Here is a 24,111-nt window from a genome sequence, read left to right on the forward strand (position 1 = left end):
CATTCATAATGATTGTTCCATAGTTTTTACTTTACTGACAAGGTGGTAGATAAGTGGAACAGCCTCCCAGCAGAGGTGGTAGAGGGTAACACAGTGAGGGGATTAAACATGCATGGGATAGACATACGGCTCCTGAATCTAAGACGAGACCAACGATTAAGGTTTGAGTCGTTACAGCAGGAGAGACGGGCGACTAGACGGGGGCCAGATGGGGCCGGCAGATTGTGTTTCTAAACCGAGAGGGGTCTGTGCATTTAAAGTTTGTTCTCTGTTATCTTACTGCCCCCTGGTGGGGTTGTGGGATAATGCAGGCTTCAATGCTTTTTTGAATTTTGGTTCCATCATTTATTTATCTGTTTTTCTTATTAAAATGCATCCTGGAAATAAATAAATTGTTTAGAAAACATGCGTGTGGATTACAGGGATTTTTATGATAACGGCCAGGGTTTGCCCAGTGGCTCCGGTAATCGTTTGGCCGGAATTATTGCAGCAAAATATCTCAGCAGAAGGATTTATTTTATTTTGGTTATTTGTAGTTAAGGATGAAAACGTTCATTTAAAGCATAAAAACTGTTGAGTTCTGTTAAAGATTGAGTGACTTGAAGCAATCAACCAATCAAAATCATTGATTGACCGTTTCCCAATAATAAGAATTTATTTATTTATTTATTATTATTATTAATCTGAGAGGAAGAAGAAAAATATGGATTTTCATGGATAAATAAACCCTTCCTGTTCTTAAATCTAAAAATTTTGCATCACTCGGGATTTTGTTCGGGAACGTGTAATCGTCATGAGACACAAAAGCAAGCGCTGATTGGCTCTCTTGTTTTATGTACAAATTCATTTATTTGTACGATTGTTTTCTAGACTATGAGGTCGTTTCAGCAGGTCCCATCCTCATGCACGACTCCTTATTCAGCGCTACGGAATATGATGGCACTATATAAACCTATAAATAACATTCAATACACATTGTACAGCGCTGCGGAATCTGATGGCGCTATACAAAACAATAAATAATATTACCCATTGTACAGCGCTGCGGAATATGATAGCGCTATATAAACCTATAAATAATATTCAATACACATTGTACAGCGCTGCGGAATCTGATGGCGCTATATAAAACAATAAACAATATAATTATATTGAAGTCAGACGGGCCCCCTGCCAGCGACCAATAGAGTCGCTTGTACCCGGCCTGGGGAGGTTCCAGGAGTTAAAGGTCTGTGCGAGCGACTCTGTTGGTCGCTGGCAGGGAGCTCCTCTGGCATCGACCAATAAAGGAGCTCCCTGCCAGCGACCAATAGACTCGCTCGCACAGACCTTTAACTCCTGATGGTGAAACTCTGCGTTATGTGTGAGATGCAGCGTTACATTTGGAAATCGCTAAAATTAAAAGAACTGTGGACCTGCCTGGCGTTCGGGTCGGTGAGAGAGGTTTTGGTCCGCGGGAACCTCTCCAGTACGGACCCCAAACCCAAAACCCCTTAGAATGTTCTCCTGGGCCCTGGGGGGTCTCTGTAGGTCCCCTGAGATGACATTAAGCGTTTTATCTGGCTGCGCAGTAAATAACACCTCTGCGGGTGAATAGAATAGCATCTAATTCGTACAATTTATCTAGATTGCAAGCTCCTGTGAGCAGGGCCCTCCTCACCTGTTGTTTCTGTAAGTCAGATCGTTACGTTATATATTACTTCCTGTACAGCGCTACGGAATATGATGGCGATATATAAATCAATAAATAATAACAATCATGTTAATAACATGATAATAACAATCATCATCTTTCGGCTCATTTCGCTCGTAATCCCCGGAGCCGCCTGGACTCCGCCTCGCGTTATTTTTGGGGGGGGATTTTTCAGGGGGGGGGGGGGTTGGCAGAAAGATTTACTAATGTAGAAGTAGATCGTCCACCCTTGGTTCGTTTGTTTGTTTCAGACAGCAGGACATTCCCCCCATCTTATCTTCCACAAACTCCATTCTTTACTGGGTAATGTAAAGGGTCAGAGGTCAGAGGTCAGGAACGGGGATACTTTGTATCAGGTAACATAGAACTAACATAGACTCTGCCCCGGCAGCGGGATAACATTATCGCACGCCGCGAGAGCCATGAAGATCCCGGGGAAGTTTCTGATGCTGACCATATACTTATTATCCTTCACACCTACCATCAAAAGCGTGAGTAGAAACATCATGCCGGCACATCGGCCCCCGTCGGCCCCCCATCTAGTTGCCCGTTTCCCCTGCTGTAAAGACTCGTCGGTCTCGTCTTAGATTCAGGAGCCGTACGTCTATCCCATGCATGTTTAATACCCTCACTGTATTACCCTCTACCACCTCTGCTGGGAGGCTGTTCCACTTTTTCTATTTTGAGGAAAATCACCAAATTTAATATATTTCACGCTATTCTTTTTTTTTAATTTAGAAGCTGGTTTCAATTTTTCCGTGATCTTACGTTAAAAAAGAAGATAAATAAAATGTTTAAGAAATATAAGAGATAAATGTATAGAAAATTGATAGGTTTAACTTAAAAATAATAACGGACATTGAACTGCTTCGTCGTCCTTTTATTTGTATGTTTTTCTGATCAGTCTGAATTGAGTCCTTATTTAACTTTAAATTGTTCAAATAGCGCCTTCATATTCCGTAGCGCTGTACAATGGCTAAACAGCACATAATAATTTGGGCAGAAAAAAAACCATAAGGAGGGACCTGTTCAAAGGAGCTTACAATCTAGAAGGAAATAATCATATTCTCCGTGCTTTGTGTATTCTCTTTACATTTACTTTGACGTTAAAAATCACTATTAAAATGAGCTTAAATAGGTTTTTTTTTAGAATTTAGGATTTTCTAAAAATTGGTTTATTCCATAAATATATTTCTAATATATGAGGTCCAATAGAATTTGACATTTGATCGATCAGCCGGCGACATCACAGAAATATCCTTTTTTTTTTTCAGTTTCTCACCAAAAATAAATAAATAAATGACCAAGAATGCCAAGAAATAATAAGAATATCCAATAAACACAATTCACCGATTTTACTGATGCTGCCTCGTTTATCTACGCGTTGGAAAGGGAGGGTTCTTTATCGATCGTAACCTCGGTCCGCTTGTAGACAATCCTTGCCGTGATGTGGAGAGAATGGAAGCTTGCGATCAAAAACTATACATTTTATCAAACACAGATCAATTTTTATTTTAAAAAAAGGAACTATAATATAGTGAACTCATCCATACCTGCCAAGTGTCCCTGTTTGGTTTGTCCAGTCCCTCTCTAGCCCCAAAATGCCTGTGCCCCCCCCCGATGCCCCTCTCTCCTCCCCTGATGCCCCTCTCCTCTCCCCCGATGCCCCTCTTTTCTAGGAGGTGAGAATGTTTGCTGGGTATGAGGGGATCGCAGGGTTCTACGGCCCTAAAAGCCCCGATAATGTGTATAGAAACAGCAGGATACGGCTTTATAAATTAAACGGGGTAAATAAACCCCATTATTCTTCTTCAAATGCCTCCAAAGTCTCACTTTTTGGCCACTGGAAATGTATTTATGAGCCCCAATAATATTTACCATTAATGTTACAAATAACATTCCTAGTTCGGGTTCGGGTCCTCTCGTGGGTAGAGAGTCCTCATACTCAGGGGCTCAGTGCTGCCCCCACGTGGTGGTATTAACAGTGCAAATATTTATTGGCCAATCAGTGCGTAGAAGAGCTTCTCCCATAGAATATATATAAATATTGTGCTGAAAGGGTCCTTATTAGGAATAAATTACGTGCCCTTTTTATCCGCATTTTGCGCCCGGTTTCCCGGATTGAGTTCAACGTCGGTTTTATGGGAAGTCAGATGGAAGAGAAGTTCTGGATTCTGCTTTTCCACGCCTGACCTGACTTTATACGGCTAACATTGTCCCCTTCTTTCCCCAGCATCCGCCCCGGCCCTCCGTCAGGGGTAAGTAATGTCTGCGACGGACCTTAAACTTCCATGAAATGTATCAGACCTCCATGAACTACAATAACTTCTCACTCTCAGAGAGCGATTGAGAGAGAAGTGAGTGGGAAATGACCACAAGGACTCCATATTACCTGCCATAAAGCAATTCACAAGTGACGTGATGACAGAGCATGGCTGTCGGCGATCACAAGCTAAACTTCAACGGTGACCAACGCTGCACCGTCATGTATGATGAACCTTTTCCTTCTCATGGCTAATAGGGCACGTACGACCTTCGTGTCCCAGGGGGGCACTTTTCATCCCCAGTCCGGCCCCTGAATCCTCCCATTCCCTTCCAGTTTATCCAGTTTTTCTAAATTGGTGAAATTAATTCAATATTTTTTTTTTTGCTCTGCAGAGAAATTACTGGAAAAAATAGAAAAGGGACTGAAAGAAGAGCTGGGACTCGCTCCTTATTATTATGATTACATCATCGGTGCGTCCGGAAACCGCTGATTATCCCAGTGTTTTTATATAATTTATACAGCGTTCTTACGAGGAAAACCCTAACTTTAGATATAAAACGATATCTAAGCGGCTCTTGCATGGAAACAATCTGAATACAATAAAAACAATAATTGGAAGTCAGAGACAAAAATGGACCAAAATTATTGGTTTTACCAAAATAATTTACTTTTACTTACATATAATATAATAAAACATAAGAAAGTTCAACCAAACACACTAAATAGTCCAATGTTCCTGCTTTTTAATTGGATGATTATAATATATATATATATATATATATATATATATATATAAATAAAATAATAATCATTTTACAAATTGTTTTTTTTCTTTAATTTCCCCCAAGAAACATTAAAAAGGCAGAGAACGGTAATAATGCAATCATTAATTTAATATACGTTTTGTAGATCCATGCAGCTCCCATCCATGCTGGAACGGGGGGAAGTGCGAATCGACAGCCGCCGGATACGAGTGTCGCTGCGCCGAATTCTTCACCGGAGAACATTGCGAGAAATGTAAGTGGAATTACCGGATTTATAATTCCATTATAAGACGACCCCCCCAAAAAAATTCAAATATTAATTTAAGGGGGGGGGGAATAAAAAGCCTGAATATAAGACGACCCTATTTACTAATAAATATTAATTCACACGGAAATGTTTTTTTTTCATATTTAATAAAAACCATGATTGAGAAAAATTTATTTTTTGTTTGTAGTTCCTTTTTTTTTTGCCAACCTGCCCCCCAGTTATGCACATCTGCCCCACGGCTGGCTACTCTGCCCCCCCAGATATGTCTTATACCCCCCCTATATGCCACTCTGTCCCCCTATATCACCCTGATGTCTCGTGGGGGCAGCGGGTGGATGTCTGTGCAATGTGCCTCCGCTTCTGCCCGGCACTCCCGCCAGGGCTTCTATGACTGAGCACCGGAAGGTCATGTGACGCCTGCGCTCCATCATAGAAGCCCCAAAGGAAATGCCGGGCAGCAGCGAAGCTTGTCTACGCGCAAACCCTCCGACCGCTAATATATGGCGTCCTATTTACGAAAGGTCCCCCTTTAACGAGTCGTATTAAGGGTCCGCTTTTCAACATTCTTTTTTTAGCGATTAAGTCATGTAGCAAAGACTTGTGTAACCGCGGTGAGTGCGTTCTACGGAAGACTGCTCCTTATTTCAAGTGTAAATGCGACTATCCCTACCATGGACCAACATGTAATCTAGGTGAGTGCTAAACACCAAAATCAATGGAATCGATTAGAGCTGCCGTTCCACTATTAATATTAACTTATGTCTCCAATATATTAAGTAAATAAAAAGTTTCACTTTACTGACAGGGTGGTAGGTAAGTGGAACAGCCTCCCAGCAGAAGTGGTAGAGGGTAATACAGTGAGGGTATTAAACATGCGCGGGATGGACATACGGCTCCTGAATCTAAGACGAGACCAACGACTGATTAAGGTTTGAGTCTTTACAGCAGGAGAAACGGGCGACTAGATGGGGGCCGGATGGGGCCGATCAAAAAACTTCAAAAAATTCAAAAGCACATATACTTTTAAGAAGTGTCTATGGCAACAACCTATCAGTGATTGCTTTTGTGTCACATGACATTTAAGCATTTCCCGGAAAATGAATGAATGGAAATTTGAGCTGATTTAGTGCTGGGAGGAGGATATTCAGCGGTCGGAGGAATGACGTTTTTGACGTATTTAGTTATTAAAAGTAACTATTGAAGTCAAAACGGATTTTGCTCCCCGCGGAAGGGAATTATCAGTTGGAGGTGAAATTTATGTATCGTCCAATTACCGGAAACATTTCTCAATTATTTTTAATCTCTATTTTTCACTGGATTCTCCAAATTGGATATTAATTTCACGCTGGAGAGACTCCTCTCACCTTAGTGAATCCGTCATCCGGTATACGGCATCTGGATGAGCCCATGCATTATGAGATAAATCGTTCTTATATATATATATATAATTTTTTAATTTCAATATATTGTTAAATGATACAATAGATTTTTTTCATTTTAATAAATATAAAATATTTAAAAAAGGATTTAATTTTAATAAGGTGTCAAAAAAATCTTTTTCTGCAGGACCTACGGATTCCATCAGAATATTTCAGGAATCGCTTGTAGAAATTCTGCAACTCAATCAGTTACAATCCTAAAAGTAGCTTTTATTGCAAACAGACCTTTTTTAAGAGGAATTTACCCCAAATCCGCAGGGCAAAAGGGGTGATTTAAGTCACTAAATTATTTTATGCACAATGGGGGGGGGGGGTTAAATATTTAAGATAAAATATACAGATCCTAATTTCTTGATATATCATTGGAATTATCCATTTTATTAACCCTTTAAAAGACTCACAGATAATGAAGTGGCTTTAAGGAGCGTTTAACGCACAAGAAGACAATCGTAATGTAACGATGTAACCCAGACAAAGTGTCGGTCGTTGTTGTTTGCGGGAGATATCTTGTAACGTTTGTGTATCGAGGGTTTTCTATTAACTCTCTCTTTGTTTCAGAGGCCGACGTTTGTTCTGTAAACCACAATCCTTGTAAAAACGGCGGTCTGTGTATTATCCGTGACAACAATGCCTTTAAATGCGTCTGTCCTCTGTTCTATAGCGGGCAATTCTGTGAAATAGGTAAGTTCAAGAGACCTAAAATCCTCCCATTCATTATATCTTCATGTTATCTGACTTTATTTAGAAGATGGTAGAGAAGCGGAACAGCCTCCCAGCAGAGGCGGTAGAGGGTAATACAGTGAGGGGATTAAACATGCATGGGATAGACATACGGCTCCTGAATCTAAGACGAGACCAACGACTGATTAAGGTTTGAGTCTTTACAGCAGACGGGGGCCGGATGGGGGCCGATCTGCTGGCAGGTTCTAGGTTTAAATATCAAAAATAATAACTTTAATATATTAAAGGAATAGTCCTGAATCAAGGTGAAATTATCTAAATGTAGATAAAAAACGGGTTTCTCACAATAGTCAAAGTCCACTAAACGAGGATTAAGAAGATTTGGTTTCCTTACAGGTCCGAATGACTGTTACAGGAACAACGGACTTCAGTACCGAGGTCACGTGACTCGCACAGAAGGGGGCTTTAAATGCCTCCCATGGGACTCCTATCACCTGACCAAGGAGCTCGTCAACGCGTTTGTCAGCGGGATTTACCTCTATGGGATTGGCGAGCATAACTTCTGCAGGTAAAGCCTTTTAAATAATTAATATCCCAAACTGTAATTATTCTCACCGCGATTCCAGAGCAAAAATATATATATATCAATTTCTTAATTATCTAATAAAAAATGACCCAACATAGAAAGCATTTTTAACTGTTAGGTCCCCTTAAAATGCACAACATGGGGATGGGAGCACCATCAAAAACCCAATGATTCAGTTCGTTTTGGGCGTTTATGTCTGAGTTTTATATAAATCTTCATTGTACTCTTTATATGCGGTTATAGATGTTACTTTTTAATGTAAATTAATAGAATAAGAAAGAGGAAAACATGAACATCAAGGTCGCCCTACGGAGCGAGGAGTCCGCGGGGTGCAGGAATGGCGGCGAGGCTGCCGAGTGTTACAAAGTATCTTGTGTACCATAGAGAGCTCGAAACATTCTCTTGGCCGGGATTCTAGAAGCAGAGAGCGTATAGAATGTACAGAACGTATAGAATGTGGTAGAACGTATAGAACGTATAGAATGTATAGAACGTATAGAATGTAATATATAGAATGTGGTAGAACGTATAGAATGTATAGAATGTATAGAACGTATAGAATGTACAGAACGTATAGAATGTATAGAACGTATAGAATGTAATATATAGAATGTGGTAGAACGTATAGAACGTATAGAATGTATAGAACGTATAGAATGTAATATATAGAATGTATAGAACGTATAGAATGTAATATATAGAATGTGGTAGAACGTATAGAATGTAATATATAGAATGTGGTAGAATGTATAGAATGTATAGAATGTATAGAACGTATAGAATGTAATATATAGAATGTGGTAGAACGTATAGAATGTATAGAATGTATAGAATGTATAGAACGTATAGAATGTATAGAATGTAATATATAGAATGTATAGAACATATAGAATGTAATATATAGAACGTATAGAATGTATAGAACGTATAGAATGTATAGAATGTATAGAACTATTTAGCCCAAACTGGAAAGCACCGAGCCACCAGAGACTCTTTGGAGCGACTTGTTGGGAAAAAGCTTACAGCCTTAAAAGTTGGTCTTCAAAAACATAGAATAAGGGGTTTTTTTTCCCGTGAAATCCATCGATTTATCTTGGTGGGCGCAGCAGCAATAATGCAGGAATGTGGAGGCGGTGATACTGCGGATGGGAGTGTTGGGTGTAGATGGGATGGAGAGCCCCCGGGTAACGTGACATTCGTAGGGAGGTCCTATTGGAAGCGACGTCCGGTGTTTGATGGACTCACGAGGCGGCATCCTTTACGAGACGTAGGCTTTGTGAAGTGGTTTGAGGAGGGTCTTCCCCTGTGAAGCGGGTGGGATAGGTCGGTCCGTTTATGGCCCTAATGGCCCATTCATGGTGTCCTACACCTCGGTATTGTGAAGATCATAGTTCTTTAGATTGTGTTTTCTTCGCACTCTATACATTTAGTTTTGTCTCGGTGCTATGCAGTCACATCTGCTTTCCACACCCTGAAGCTTCGACACTTCACTCCTTCATGTCTAGAAGATTTAGAGAAGACCCCAGCAGTCAGCAAGCGCGCCCCCAACTGACCCCCCTATCATGCATAATATTTATTCGTTTCTAGGAATTCGAGGGTTTTCTCAACGATGAATTTCTATAAGATTTGCGTGGATTTTCTTGGGTCAGGAAGTCAAAGCGCAAAAAATAACTCAAGGAGCCGACGCTGGATGCATAACAGGTTTATAAACCGTGACACCTTTGTCTTTAGAACATTCTATTGCCCCGCGAGGCTGTGAATAAATGCGATAATAAGTCAATCCTTCTGTTTTGGCCCATTTTCTACAATCAGCTGTTTCAATGGCGAGGGACGTGAAGCTCGTTTGCGTTTCTCCCACCACAAAACCAAGACCTGCAAGGGCATCGCGATTGCTCTCTATGACTTTATTCAGCCGCGAGACAATCGCTTCCCACCTCGCATGTAAAACAAGGCCATTCCTTGTGCCGAGCACAATAATTCCACGTCCTCTCCTTTGTCGCAGGTGAAAAAAAAGTTCCTCGCCTATTAAATCTGGAAGGTTTGTTGCCGCGAGGTCACGGCATGGATGGGATTCATAGATGAAGTGGAGACGGGCTTCCGGAATAAAAGAATATATAGAATTACGATAACCGCCTAATCGTCCTTTAGATCCAGAGGAAACCTGATTGCCGTTCTTCGTAGAGCGAAATACTTTTATTTTTGTTCCGTCGTAGAATAAAACAATCGGTGGTTCTCGCTTCGACGGCGCGTTTCTCGCTGCTTGAAAGAAGGTTTGGAGGAGATTTCAATGTAACAATTATCTCATTCAGCAAAGACGAAGCATTCTGATGGAAACGCGCGGACTTATTAATAAATAATAATAAAATAATCGCATAGAAACCGAAATGTTACCGGTCATTAATATATTTAATCACCAGTAACATAGAAACCCAGATTCTGCCGGCAGATTGGCCCCATCCGGCCCCCCGTCTAGTCGCCCGTTTCTCCTGCTGTAAAGACTCAAACCTTAATCAGTCGTTGGTCTCGTCTTAGATTCAGGAGCCGTATGTCTATCCCACGCATGTTTAATCCCCTCACTGTATTACCCTCTACCACTTCTGCTGGGAGGCTGTTCCACTTATCTACTACCCTCTCAGTAAAGTAAAACTTCTTTACATCTGAGCCTCAGGGTTACGACCAACTTTTCTCCTCCTTTCAAATAAACAAGGCTGACAAAAGTTTGTTTTTCTCAACAGATCAGGAAAAGCAGTAAATTAGAGATCTAGCAGACAGAATATCAAATATAAAAAATACCTCTCGAAAATACAAAAAAAAGTTCTTTCGAACAGAATAATTATGTGAAAAGTTCAATAAATGAAAGAAAATGGTAATGTTCTGGGTCTTGTTTTTCCAGCTGAATTCTTCTGTGATTACTGGGGTTTTTTGGGTTTTTTTTTGTTTTTTTGGTGGATTTGCAAATATTCTCATCTTTATTTTCCCAATTAGCAGCGCACTTTCTGCTTTCTCTACGCAGGAATCCAGATGGTGCCGAAAAGCCGTGGTGTTACTTTGAAAACGCCGGCGGAGAAGTGAGCTGGGACTCGTGTGACGTCCCCGTCTGTGCGCAGAGTGAGTAACGCTCCAGATCTTACTCCGTCGCGGGGACTCGCAGGAACCGCGGGCTCCGTATAATTACCGCCGCCGCTCCCTCTAAACATCCCGACGCCTCCTTTCATGCTTTTTACACTGAAATTATTCTGAAATTGGTTCCCTCGCGTGGAACTTTCTCTGACCTCCAAAAATCTTCAGAATTCGTTACGTTGCCGTGATATTAAACCATTATGTATATTGTAACGGCATAGAAAAGGCTTTTTTATCACCCCAAAAATGTCCTGCATTAGAGAAAATGATCACAATTTAAGTTTTTTTTTATTGTTCGTATCCTTTTTTACCCCAGTTGCAGTTTTTGCCCCATAATATAAAGTTTTCAGGCAGCTGCATATCAGCCGTTTGTATGATTCTCGCTCTGTTATCTGATCCCCGATCTACTAAACCCCCCCGACTCCTTATCATACTGCCTGTGGGGAACAATAGAATGACTCAGTCTTAATCACACAGTCGGACTATCTGAGTAATTAAAGTCTATGGAGGATCGGACTTTATTAGCATCGCCATAAAGCATGACCTGGAAAGTCACCAAAAATATCACATGGCGCCTCCAGGTCTGCACTGGGGGTTATATTACTGTATACAGCGCTGGGGGTTATATTACTGTATACAGCGCTGGGGGTTATATTACTGTATACAGCGCTGGGGGGTTATATTACTGTATACAGTGCTGGGGGGTTATATTACTGTATACAGCGCTGGGGGTTATATTACTGTATACAGCGCTGGGGGTTATATTACTGTATACAGCGCTGGGGGGTTATATTACTGTATACAGCGCTGGGGGTTATATTACTGTATACAGCGCTGGGGGTTATATTACTGTATACAGCGCTGGGGGTTATATTACTGTATACAGCGCTGTGGGTTATATTACTGTATACAGCGCTGGGGGTTATATTACTGTATACAGCGCTGGGGGTTATATTACTGTATACAGCGCTGGGGGTTATATTACTGTATACAGCGCTGTGGGTTATATTACTGTATACAGCGCTGGGGGTTATATTACTGTATACAGCGCTGGGGGTTATTACTGTATACAGCGCTGGGGGGTTATATTACTGTATACAGCGCTGGGGGTTATTACTGTATACAGCGCTGGGGGTTATATTACTGTATACAGCACTGGGGTTATATTACTGTATACAGCGCTGGGGGTTATATTACTGTATACAGCGCTGGGGGTTATATTACTGTATACAGCGCTGGGGGGTTATTACTGTATACAGCGCTGGGGGGTTATATTACTGTATACAGCGCTGGGGGTTATTACTGTATACAGCGCTGGGGGTTATATTACTGTATACAGCACTGGGGTTATATTACTGTATACAGCGCTGGGGGTTATATTACTGTATACAGCGCTGGGGGTTATATTACTGTATACAGCGCTGGGGGGTTATTACTGTATACAGCGCTGGGGGTTATATTACTCTATACAGCGCTGGGGGGTTATTACTGTATACAGCGCTGGGGGTTATATTATTGTATACAGCGCTGGGGGCTCTGTTGTGTAATATTGTTGAAGCCGCTGACCTGTGACCGTCTCCTCCTCAGTTCTCCGTTCTCTTGAGCCGGTGAATAAACCGGTAAATGCCACCCCGCAGATCATTCCCGCCGCCGCCTCACCCTCCAACGTCTCATTATCTTCCTGTGGAGTCAAAGATCTTCCGTTAAGCGCTCAGGGGAGGATAGTCGGCGGGAAGAGGAGCCACGCGGGGAAACATCCTTGGCTGGCCTCGTTACAGCTGAGGGTCTCGATGCCCCCGTATCCCTCAGGACACATTTGCGGTGGGACTTTGATTGGAGAATGCTGGATACTGACGGCCGCTCATTGCGTTAAACCTCTGTAAGTCACGGCTTCCTATGGAGTGATCAGCGAGCTGGCCCTGCATAATGTATAGTTAAATCAGTGACCGGCCCCTGTATAATGTATAGATAAATCAGTGACCGGCCCCTGTATAATGTATAGATAAATCAGTGACCGGCCCCTGTATAATGTATAGATAAATCAGTGACCGGCCCCTGTATAATGTATAGATAAATCGGTGACCGGCCCCTGTATAATGTATAGATAAATCAGTGACCGGCCCCTGTATAATGTATAGATAAATCAGTGACCGGCCCCCTGTATAATGTATAGATAAATCGGTGACCGGCCCCTGTATAATGTATAGAAATCAGTGACACCCCCCCCTGTATAATGTATAGATAAATCAGCGCCCCGGCCCCTGTATAATGTATAGATAAATCAGCGCCCCGGCCCCTGTATAATGTATAGATAAATCAGCGCCCCAGCCCCTGTATAATGTATAGATAAATCAGCGCCCCAGCCCCTGTAAAATGTATACACATTGGTTTCTCTGCAGGCCGCAGCCACAGATCTGGAAGGTATTTCTGGGTAAAGCGGATCTGGAAAAAAATGAAACCCATCAGCAATCCTTCGATGTGAAGAGAATCATCGTTCATGAATTTTACCGCGAGGGGTTAAAGAGTTTGCACTACGATGTTGGTACGTGCGGCAAAATTCTGAGCAAACGTTTGTCCCTGTTTAGGTGAAACAGTCCCTCTTTGGGTCCATTTTTCCATCTCTTTAGTCGATGCTCAGAACAAGGAAAGGCCACCTCCTGCTTGATGTCCCTGCTTGAATGCAGGTGACTCAGTTAAGTTTATAACAAGTTGAGGCTTCCCATGAGGAACGGTATTGAAACCGTTTGGGTGACACGTTTTCGCGAGCCACGATGGGCTATTAATGGGTTAACCTTCTTCAGGGTTCACCCATTTATATTATTTATATATTTATATCTATACAAAGTGCGGGGCCGGCGCAGCCCTTCCTATATGAGGAAACCAATGAGGTTGGACCTTCATACGGCAGAGTGATGTCAGGAGATGGAATGTTCACCGTTCCTGCAAATACCCCCCCGTTATTACCCCTCGGGACTCTAAGGTCCCCTTTTTGATGAAAAAACCTGCAAAAGTAAATATATTTGGCGACAAAGGAGTTAAAGGCGTTTTCTGGGTAACCGGGTGGCCTCGTTATCTCCGTCGCGAGCTTCGTCTCCTCCGCTTTGCTCGATGCCTTTTTTTTATTCCGTCGGAATGTACGGAAATAAGAAGATTTATTCAAAATTAAAAAAAAAAACACTCCCAGCGATTGACTGATAATCTTCTAACCGCCAGAAAAAGACAAATTACTCGGTTACTTCAAGCGCCAAAACGCCGGAGATAAAACATCCAGCTTGTTTATTTTGACATTTTACTGATTTTTTTTTAAATGAGTGAACTAAACGCGGTAATTCTGGAGATTCCGGAAGCTGCTTATTTTTCTCCTATTTCCGTGGCAACTCGTTATAGCGAGAACCGTCAACACTGAGCTGAGATTTTTCTAAAAAATAAAATCCTATATTTAGGCAACATGGGAAAAAAGTACATTTTAATATATATAAAAAATATAGAAAAAAATGTAAAATAACAGTTTTTGTTTATTTCAGACCCAGGCTGCATGGGCCGGGTTCTGTTTGGGTCAGTACTAAACCCGACCACCAGGGGGCAGCTCCAGGCATTGAAGGTCCCAACAATGTCTCTCGGGTTAGAACTGGGATAGACTGGGATAGACTGGGTTAGAACTGGGATAGACTGGGTTAGGACTGGGATAGACTGGCAAAGCTAACAAAGTTAACCTCTAGAAAGTAAAAAGGTTATAGTATCAAAAAAAGGACCTTTGTGATCACAAAAGTTTATGTGACTATATATTTTTGTCTATGTGGTCCCAATCAGAGGTGGCCTTTGACCTCTTTTACCACTTTAAATGGATAATAAAGACCCATAAAAATCATCAAAAATAAAATGTAGTACTTGGCCAATATCTGCAATAAAATAAAGAACAATAAAAAATAAAGTACAATTTAGAAGGGGTAACTCACCTTGTTTCCGGGCCAATCGAAAACATGAGGTTTTCTTCGTCTACCTTGCGTAGAAGAGAGGACCCCCCAACAGCACGCAGGTCCCGTCGATGATCCAAGATCTAGGAGTTATCCCACCACAGTCTGAAAGGGATACCCGTAACGTCTGAGCCTCAGAGGTCGGTTTGAGAGCCTGAGTGTAGGTGGAACGCGATCTCAATGTCTTCACTCATTCTCTATTCCAGCCCTCATGGAGCTGAAAAAGGTCAACAAGACGTGTGCCAAGGAGACAAGGTTTGTGAAGACGGCGTGTCTACCGCAGCGTGAATTCCCGGCTGGAAAAGCCTGTGTGATCGCCGGCTGGGGGAGGACAGAGACGGGTATGTCATCCTGCAGTTAAATGATAATGATGACCATTGATGGACCCTTGAAGTTCTCCTGATGTAGAGGTTGAGCGAAGATAACGTCCGCAAATCTGTCCAACACGAGCCCCCAAAAGTGAAGGGTTTAAAGAAAATATAGATAAAACTCTGTTCTGTTCCCCAAAGTCCAGCTATCAGTCGAGTAGCAGAAGCAACTCGAAGAACTTTCTAAAACAGCCCTCGAGGCGAATGTCAAGAGGCAGTTGGCCGTCAAGTTGAGGTGGCCACGAAGCTTTTCGTCAATATAACGATATAGAATATTCTATATTTTATGTTGGTATATTCTATATAGTATAATATGTTAGTATATTCTATATAGTATAATATGCTAGTATATTCTATATAGTATAATATGTTAGTATATTCTATATAGTATAATGTTAGTATATTCTATATAGTATAATATGTTAGTATATTCTATATAGTATAATATGTTAGTATATTCTATATAGTATAATATGTTAGTATATTCTATATAGTATTATATGTTGGTATATTCTATATAGTATAATATGTTGGTATATTCTATATATATGTGGTATATTCTAGTATATTCTATATAGTATTATATGTTGGTATATTGTATATATGGTATATTCTAGTATATTCTATATAGTAACACGGTACCAACTCTCCTCTTATATTATATGATGTATTATATAGCCTCTCGCTGTGCTGATAACGTCTCCCACGTTGTAATTTAAGGATATACGTCACAGCTGCTCGATGCCACAGTCCAGTTAATATCAGAAGAAACGTGTTCAGACCCCAAATATTATGGAAAACTCGTGGATAGCAGCATGCTGTGTGCCGGGGTCCCGGAAGGAGGAACCGACTCCTGTCAGGTGCGTTCCTTCAGGAATTAATACGACTGCTCATTGCAGACGCTCCAGAATGACGCTCCTTTCTTAAATATACCGCAGTCCACTCTTTACTTCTTAAAGAAAGAAGGGAAGGGTCACCGATTTTTCTTTTTATTCTGAAATTTCCATTTTCCCCCGCGGCAGGGAGACTCCGGAGGTCCTCTGATCTGTGAAAGGAATGGAGTGTCCTTGATAGCCGGCGTGGTCAGCTGGGGAGAGTCGTGTGGCCTTAAATATAAGCCGGGTGTGTATGCCGACGTGAACAAACTCACCCCGTGGATCGAGAAACAAATCGGGGGCAAAATTGTCTAAATATCATTGTCACGTCCGTTGGAAAGTTTGGGGTCACTCAGGTGTTTTTATAGAAAACGAGGAAATTTCTGGCTGTAACATAATTACAAAAAAGGTTTCTAACCATCAATCATCCTTTTAAACTTAAATTTGGATCAGCGAACACAACGTGCCATTGGAACACAGGAGTGATGGGAGTAATAAAGGGCCATTGGAACACAGGAGTGATGGGAATGATAAAGGGCCATTGGAACACAGGAGTGATGGGAGTGATAAAGGGTCATTGGAACACAGGAGTGATGGGAATGATAAAGAGCCATTGGAACCCAGGAGTGATGGGAGTGATAAACGACTATTGGAACACAGGAGTGATGGGAATGATAAAGAGCCATTGGAACCCAGGAGTGATGGGAGTGATAAAGGGCCATTGGAACACAGGAGTGATGGGAGTAATAAAGGGCCATTGGAACACAGGAGTGATGGGAATGATAAAGGGCCATTGGAACACAGGAGTGATGGGAGTGATAAAGGGTCATTGGAACACAGGAGTGATGGGAATGATAAAGAGCCATTGGAACCCAGGAGTGATGGGAGTGATAAACGACTATTGGAACACAGGAGTGATGGGAGTGATAAAGGGCCATTGGAACACAGGAGTGATGGGAGTGATAAAGGGCTATTGGAACACAGGAGTGATGGGAGTGATAAAGGGCCATTGGAACACAGGAGTGATGGGAGTGATAAAGGAACACAGGAGTGATGGGAGTGATAAAGGAACACAGGAGTGATGGGAGTGATAAAGGGCTTCTGTATGAAGAGATTCCAATAAAATTTTCCAGCTACAATAGTCATTTACAACATTAACCCCGTCTGTGCTGGATTTCTGATCCTCATCATGTTATTTTATTGAACAAAATTTTTTTAAAACAAGGAAGTGACCCCAAACTCTTGAACGGTTGTGAATATAAATGTAAAATTGAAACTGCAAACATATACCGGAAGATAAAATTTTCTGTCAAGAAGTTCTTTTCACTCGTGGCTACATTTAGTAATTATGGACATTACTAAAAAAAAATCAGCCGCTTCTTGATTCGCTGTCAATCAAGGACATTTTAAACCGTTTGATTTTTTTTTCTTTCTGTCATACAAAGGTTTGTATTTAACTTATAAATCTACAAATAAAATGTGAAATGCTACAATGTATCCGTAGAAGGTTACAGCTTCTATACTGCAAAGACTCAAAGATTTTGTCTGAATCGTTGATATTTTCTCCTAAAATGTAACTTACTCCAGGTCTGGTTTACGTTTTTGGCTAATCTGTCACCGAGGTCACTGACCGGAAGTCTGAATGCATTTGGCGCTATTTGTGATTTTCACAATCATCACGTTTGTTCCATCATATTTTAGAATGTTTTCTAATTAGACTTCTGAGATCACATCTTGAGATTCCCATGGAATCCACCACTTGGTTGTTCCACGTATCTACAACCCTCTCAGAATTGAAAAACTTCCTTATATTACATCTAAAAGAAGAGACACGACGCGAAAGATAAGCATTCTAGTTTAATCGGTAGAAACACGTCACATTCTACAAATTCTGATAAAATTATTTAACACAAAACTGAGCCGGTCAGTCCTTTGGTGCTGAAACGCTAAACATTACGAGCAAAAATCCAATGAAAACAATATCAGATTGGTTCTAGATCATCACAAGGTTATGGTGTCTGGCTCTAGAACCCACCGGTGTCCATATTGAATCCATTGAACGCGTTGAAGGGATTTATTAGAGGAAACTGATGCAGAGGAGCTCACGGAAAACTTTTAAAGCCACTATTGGCGATACAGACGCGGGGTAAACCGCGAGCTGACAGCTTTCGGCCCCGGCGCCAACTGATACCCTGCACACGCCCACCAGAAAGAATGAGAAATCCAATATAAGGAGCACAATAAAGGATCCAGCCAGGATGTAACTGTCTCTACGTTATTAATACTCTGCAGACACCCTGGTGGCTATGTGTGGTACTGCACATAGATGGACTGGGAATATTTAAAATTCTGATTGCCGTCCATCCAACTAAAGCAGATTGAGAAACATTTTAAGCCATAAAATCACCTGCCAGGCGGTGTATACTGGTGATCGCCTCCAATCCTGGTATTTATCACCAATATATAAACCAATAATGATGGCGGGGGGGGGGGGTACAGTTTAACACGTTAAGCGCCAGGAGGGAGGGCAGCTCATTGCCGCAGGGTTTAATTGCCGGCAGTATCCGGCCGCATCGATTGAGGAGGCGTTCGCCGTGGCACGGGCTGCACTCTCTTGCGTTTCACCTGGAGGATCTCCGACGCGTCCGGATTCACCCCACCCCGCTGCGCAGACTCGTGTCCTCTCTGGGGAGGAAATACAAAAACCTTTATACAGACTTGGAGATGATATCATTTATTAATCCTACGAAGATATTATCAGAGTATCAAATATATCTCTGGACCCTAAACATCTTTACACCCCAGGAGAAACAGGTCTGCATCGGAAATTCCCACCATAGGTTAAATGTACCCTTTGTACAGCGCTACGGAATAAAATAATAATAATAATAATAATTATAATCAATGTTTACATGCAACAAACTGGATGTAAATGTCTGTTTAATTATTATAATAATATGTATCAAATAAAGCTTTAAAAGTATTGCAATACATAAGAAGTGTTCGCTGATCCAAGTTTAAGTTTAAAAAGCAAATTAATGGTTAGAAAAGCCCTTTGTAATTATGTTACAGACAGAAATTTCCTTGATTTCCATGAAAACAGCTGAGTGACCCCAAACTTTTGAGCGGTCATCTATATATCTGTTTTTGATTAATGTTTCCTTTGGAACGTTACGTATCGATAGTCACAATATACGGCTGCTCCGGATCTCTCCATGCCTGTTCTCCCAGCCCCTCGTCTCTTAATGATTAGCCGAGGGCTACTTACCGTTGAATGATCCGATCCCGTTGTCATCTGGGGGTCTTCTTCCTCGGCTTTGGCCATTTCCGCTGCCCTACGAGCCAACTCCACGTTATAGTAACCGGGAGGCGTCCATCCAACACCTTTCATCCAGTTCAGATCTGATTTGTACTTCACCTGGAAATTAAATCAAAACTTCAGTTAGGATTCCGATGAAATTGATGATAGAACTCCACGGACTAAAAAACCAGAACATTCTATTGGTTATGCCACTTTTCCACTTTACTAAAATTACCTTTTTTACATAAACCCAAAAATTTCACCAAATATAATTTGGGCAAAAAAACCCCAAAACTACAGGGAGGGCAGATAACACCACAGATGAGCAAAACTCCTCTGATTTGGATTAAAACAATGTATCGAGAATTGGTTTTCTGAAACTCATCTTCTGAAACGCTGAAATTCATTCAAAGTTGCACAAATTAATTTTTTTAAAGAATTTTACATTAATAAGTTTTGCCCTCAGGGGCATTGGGTGTCAAGGATAGCTTCACAAAGACGGGTTTAGATTCCGAGTGCCGTTTGGCACCGCTAGACACCCCTGTATCCTCTAAAAATAATAATAATAATGATAATAATAGTAATAATAATAATAATAATATTAGTATCATTTTAAATATGAGTGACTGGGGCAAAGGGAAACATTACAGAATGGTGCTATATAAAAAATAAAAAAAATAAAACCTAAATCAGTTTAAAAAAAAATAAAAGTTGTCCCCAAAGGAAGGGTTTAATCTCCCGCTAGTAAAGCAGCGTGTACACTAACATCACTCTGCAGACTGTGGGAATGCTTGGCGTGTTTCAGGTTGAGCTGTTGGGGGTCACACGTGTACTGGTGAAGGTGTTGTCTGTAGTTGACGTCACTGGCTTGTTCCTGACTCTTTTTGGCCTGGATAAACCCAGGCTGGTCTAGGTGAGTCTTGAATTTAGACCTCGTCTCCGCGGAAAGCCGTTTGTACTCCTTGTCGCTCTGCAGTTTGTTGGCCATCATGGCTTGCATGGTTTTGGGGTCGTCGCGAACGCTCAGGAACCCAATCTGATGGCCTTTATCCTTAACGAAGGCTTCTTTATATCGGAACTAAAACAAAACCACATGAAATAAGACAAAGCGCTGTATACAGTAATATAACCCCCCACGCTGTATACAGTAATATAACTCCCAGCGCTGTATACAGTAATATAACCCCCCACGCTGTATACAGTAATATAACCCCCAGCACTGTATACAGTAATATAACCCCCAGCACTGTATACAGTAATATAACCCCCAGCGCTGTATACAGTAATATAACCCCCAGCGCTGTATACAGTAATATAACCCCCCAGCGCTGTATACAGTAATATAACCCCCAGCGCTGTATACAGTAATATAACCCCCAGCGCTGTATACAGTAATATAACCCCCCACGCTGTATACAGTAATATAACCCCCAGCGCTGTATACAGTAATATAACCCCCCACGCTGTATACAGTAATATAACCCCCAGCACTGTATACAGTAATATAACCCCCCACGCTGTATACAGTAATATAACCCCCAGCTCTGTATACAGTAATATAACCCCAGCACTGTATACAGTAATATAACCCCCAGCACTGTATACAGTAATATAACCCCCAGCGCTGTATACAGTAATATAACCCCCAGCACTGTATACAGTAATATAACCCCAGCACTGTATACAGTAATAACCCCCAGCGCTGTATACAGTAATAGACCCCCCAGCCCTGTATACAGTAATATAACCCCCAGCACCGTATACAGTAATATAACCCCCAGCGCTGTATACAGTAATATAACCCCCAGCACTGTATACAGTAATATAACCCCCAGCGCTGTATACAGTAATATAACCCCCCAGCGCTGTATACAGTAATATAACCCCCAGCGCTGTATACAGTAATATAACCCCCAGGGCTGTATACAGTAATATAACCCCCCACGCTGTATACAGTAATATAACCCCCAGCACTGTATACAGTAATATAACCCCCCACGCTGTATACAGTAATATAACCCCCAGCACTGTATACAGTAATATAACCCCCCACGCTGTATACAATAATATAACCCCCAGCGCTGTATACAGTAATATAACCCCCCAGCGCTGTATACAGTAATATAACCCCCAGCTCTGTATACAGTAATATAACCCCAGCACTGTATACAGTAATATAACCCCCAGCACTGTATACAGTAATATAACCCCCAGCGCTGTATACAGTAATATAACCCCCAGCACTGTATACAGTAATATAACCCCAGCACTGTATACAGTAATAACCCCCAGCGCTGTATACAGTAATATACCCCCCAGCCCTGTATACAGTAATATAACCCCCAGCACCGTATACAGTAATATAACCCCCAGCGCTGTATACAGTAATATAACCCCCAGCGCTGTATACAGCAATATAACCCCCAACTCTGTATACAGTAATATAACCCCCCACGCTGTATACAGTAATATAATCCCCAGCACCGTATACAGTAATATAACCCCCAGCACTGTATACAGTAATATACCCCCCAGCGCTGTATACAGTAATATAACCCCCCACGCTGTATACAGTAATATAACCACCCAGCGCTGTATACAGTAATATAACCCCCAGCGCTGTATACAGTAATATAACCCCCACGCTGTATACAGTAATATAACCCCCCAGCACTGTATACAGTAATATAACCCCCCAGCACTGTATACAGTAATATAACCCCCAGCGCTGTATACAGTAATATAACCCCCAGCGCTGTATACAGTAATATAACCCCCCAGCGCGGTATACAGTAATATAACCCCCAGCACTGTATACAGTAATATAACCCCCAGCGCTGTATACAGTAATATAACCCCCCAGCACTGTATACAGTAATATAACCCCCCACGCTGTATACAGTAATATAACCCCCAGCACTGTAAACAGTAATATAACCCCCAGCGCTGTATACAGTAATATAACCCCCAGCGCTGTATACAGTAATATAACCCCCAGCGCTGTATACAGTAATATAACCTCCCAGCGCTGTATACAGTAATAACCCCCCACGCTGTATACAGTAATATAACCCCCAGCGCTGTATACAGTAATATAACCCCCAGCGCTGTAAACAGTAATATAATCCCCAGCGCTGTATACAGTAATAACCCCCCACGCTGTATACAGTAATATAACCCCCAGCGCTGTATACAGTAATATAACCCCCAGCGCTGTATACAGTAATATAACCCCCAGCGCTGTAAACAGTAATATAATCCCCAGCGCTGTATACAGTAATATAACCCCCAGCGCTGTATACAGTAATATAACCCCCAGTGCTGTATACAGTAATATAACCCCCAGCGCTGTATACAGTAATATAACCCCCCAGCGCTGTATACAGTAATATAACCCCCAGCGCTGTATACAGTAATATAACCCCCAGCGCTGTATACAGTAATATAACCCCCAGCGCTGTATACAGTAATCAGTGGCGTCTCCAGGTTTCATATTTAGGGGGGGCACATGGGGGGCCAGGGACCAAAGTAGGGGGGCCAATTATAAAACGGTACATATACACTATATATATATATATATATATACACACACACACGTTAGACGTGCATTTTTAACTACATAATATGCACTTATCTCTTTGAAGTAAAGACTGTGATTAAAATATGATTTCAAAATAACAGCTAAAGTGACAGTTATTTTTCATTCTTTAATATTAGCCCCTGCTGACAATATATATAAATATTAGACCCTGCTGCAGATATATATTAATATTAACCCCTGCTGCGGATATATATTAATATTAGCCCCTGCTGCAGATATATATAACTATTACACCCTGCTTCCGATATATATTAATATTAACCCCTGCTGCGGATATATATTAATATTAGCCCCTGCTGCGGATATATATTAATATTAACCCCTGCTGCGGATATATTAATATTAGCCCCTGCTGCGGATACATACTTATATTATACCCTGCTGCCGATATACATAGAAATTATACCCTGCTGCCAACATATATTAATATTAGCCCCTACTGCCGATACATAGTATTAGTCCCTGCAGCCAATATATATAAATATTTGCCCCTGCAGCCAATATTTATTGATAATAGGCCCTGCAGCCAATATATATTAATATTAGCCCCTGCTGCCGATATATATAAATATTAGTCCCAGCTTCCGATATATATTAATATTAGCCCCTGCAGCCAATATATTAATATTAGACCCTGCTGCCAATATATTTGCCACACTGACTGCAGATCAGGGGAAGACAGTGAGAGTCAGTGCAGTGTTCCCTCCTTCTGACTGCACCGTGACATTGAGAGGTCCTCTCCCCTGTAATCATCCCCAGAGTCCCTTTGTCCCCTCATTCACTAAACCATAGCGCTCTTTTACTTACACCCTGTAGTTCAGGTATAGATCAAATAAACAACACATGGAAACAGCACATGCAACTGAATGAGATTAAAAAAAAACTTGTATTTGCAGGTATACATAAATAATGTATGGAAACATAGCATTGCAGGTATAAACCAACAGAACACACAAACCCAGCATTGCAGGTATAGATCAACTGGAAATCACATGTACACTCAGCACTGAAGGTTTAGATCAAATAATCAACACATGGAAACAGCACTCCAGGTATTGATCAACTGAATAAGACATGCAAATCCTATATTTGCAGGTAAACATTAATAATGTATGGAAATATAGCCGATACAGATGAACAGAATGACACAAAACCCAGCTTTGCAGATATAAATC

General features: G+C 41.4%; 2 protein-coding genes across 2 annotated transcripts in view; one reads left to right on the forward strand and one right to left on the reverse strand.

Moving 5' to 3' along the window:
• The first annotated feature begins 405 nt into the window (after window positions 1-405).
• On the forward strand, window positions 406-16,349 carry LOC149277526 (factor VII-activating protease-like). The gene is made up of 9 exons (XM_089502808.1): window positions 406-463; window positions 5,567-5,683; window positions 6,989-7,111; window positions 7,508-7,679; window positions 9,510-9,638; window positions 13,217-13,359; window positions 14,998-15,132; window positions 15,880-16,019; window positions 16,182-16,349. The coding sequence occupies exons 1-9, from the start codon at window positions 406-408 to the stop codon at window positions 16,347-16,349; spliced, it is 1,185 nt and encodes a 394-aa protein (XP_089358934.1).
• A 2,232-nt stretch (window positions 16,350-18,581) lies between these two features.
• LOC149277527 (nebulin-related-anchoring protein-like) overlaps window positions 18,582-24,111 on the reverse strand; it is a 41,797-nt gene continuing 36,267 nt past the window's right edge. The window contains exons 40-42 of the mRNA XM_089502809.1: window positions 20,102-20,413; window positions 19,299-19,452; window positions 18,582-18,715 (exon numbers count right to left, since the gene is read on the reverse strand). Coding sequence (XP_089358935.1) covers window positions 18,582-18,715; window positions 19,299-19,452; window positions 20,102-20,413 — 600 coding nt within the window. The remainder of the gene's footprint in view (window positions 18,716-19,298; window positions 19,453-20,101; window positions 20,414-24,111) is intronic.

Source organism: Sceloporus occidentalis, unplaced genomic scaffold (genome assembly GCF_023333645.1).
Source record: "Sceloporus occidentalis isolate IW3139 unplaced genomic scaffold, rSceOcc1.0.p SCAF_212, whole genome shotgun sequence".
Taxonomy (NCBI): domain Eukaryota; kingdom Metazoa; phylum Chordata; class Lepidosauria; order Squamata; family Phrynosomatidae; genus Sceloporus; species Sceloporus occidentalis.

Coding starts and splice junctions, on each gene's coding strand:
- LOC149277526 (XM_089502808.1), top strand. CDS start 406: ATGCGTGTGGATTACAGGGATTTTTATGATAACGGCCAGGGTTTGCCC. Junction 7,680..9,509: donor GGCGAGCATAACTTCTGCAG/GTAAAGCCTTTT, acceptor TTCTACAATCAG/CTGTTTCAATGGCGAGGGAC. Junction 15,133..15,879: donor CTGGGGGAGGACAGAGACGG/GTATGTCATCCT, acceptor TTGTAATTTAAG/GATATACGTCACAGCTGCTC.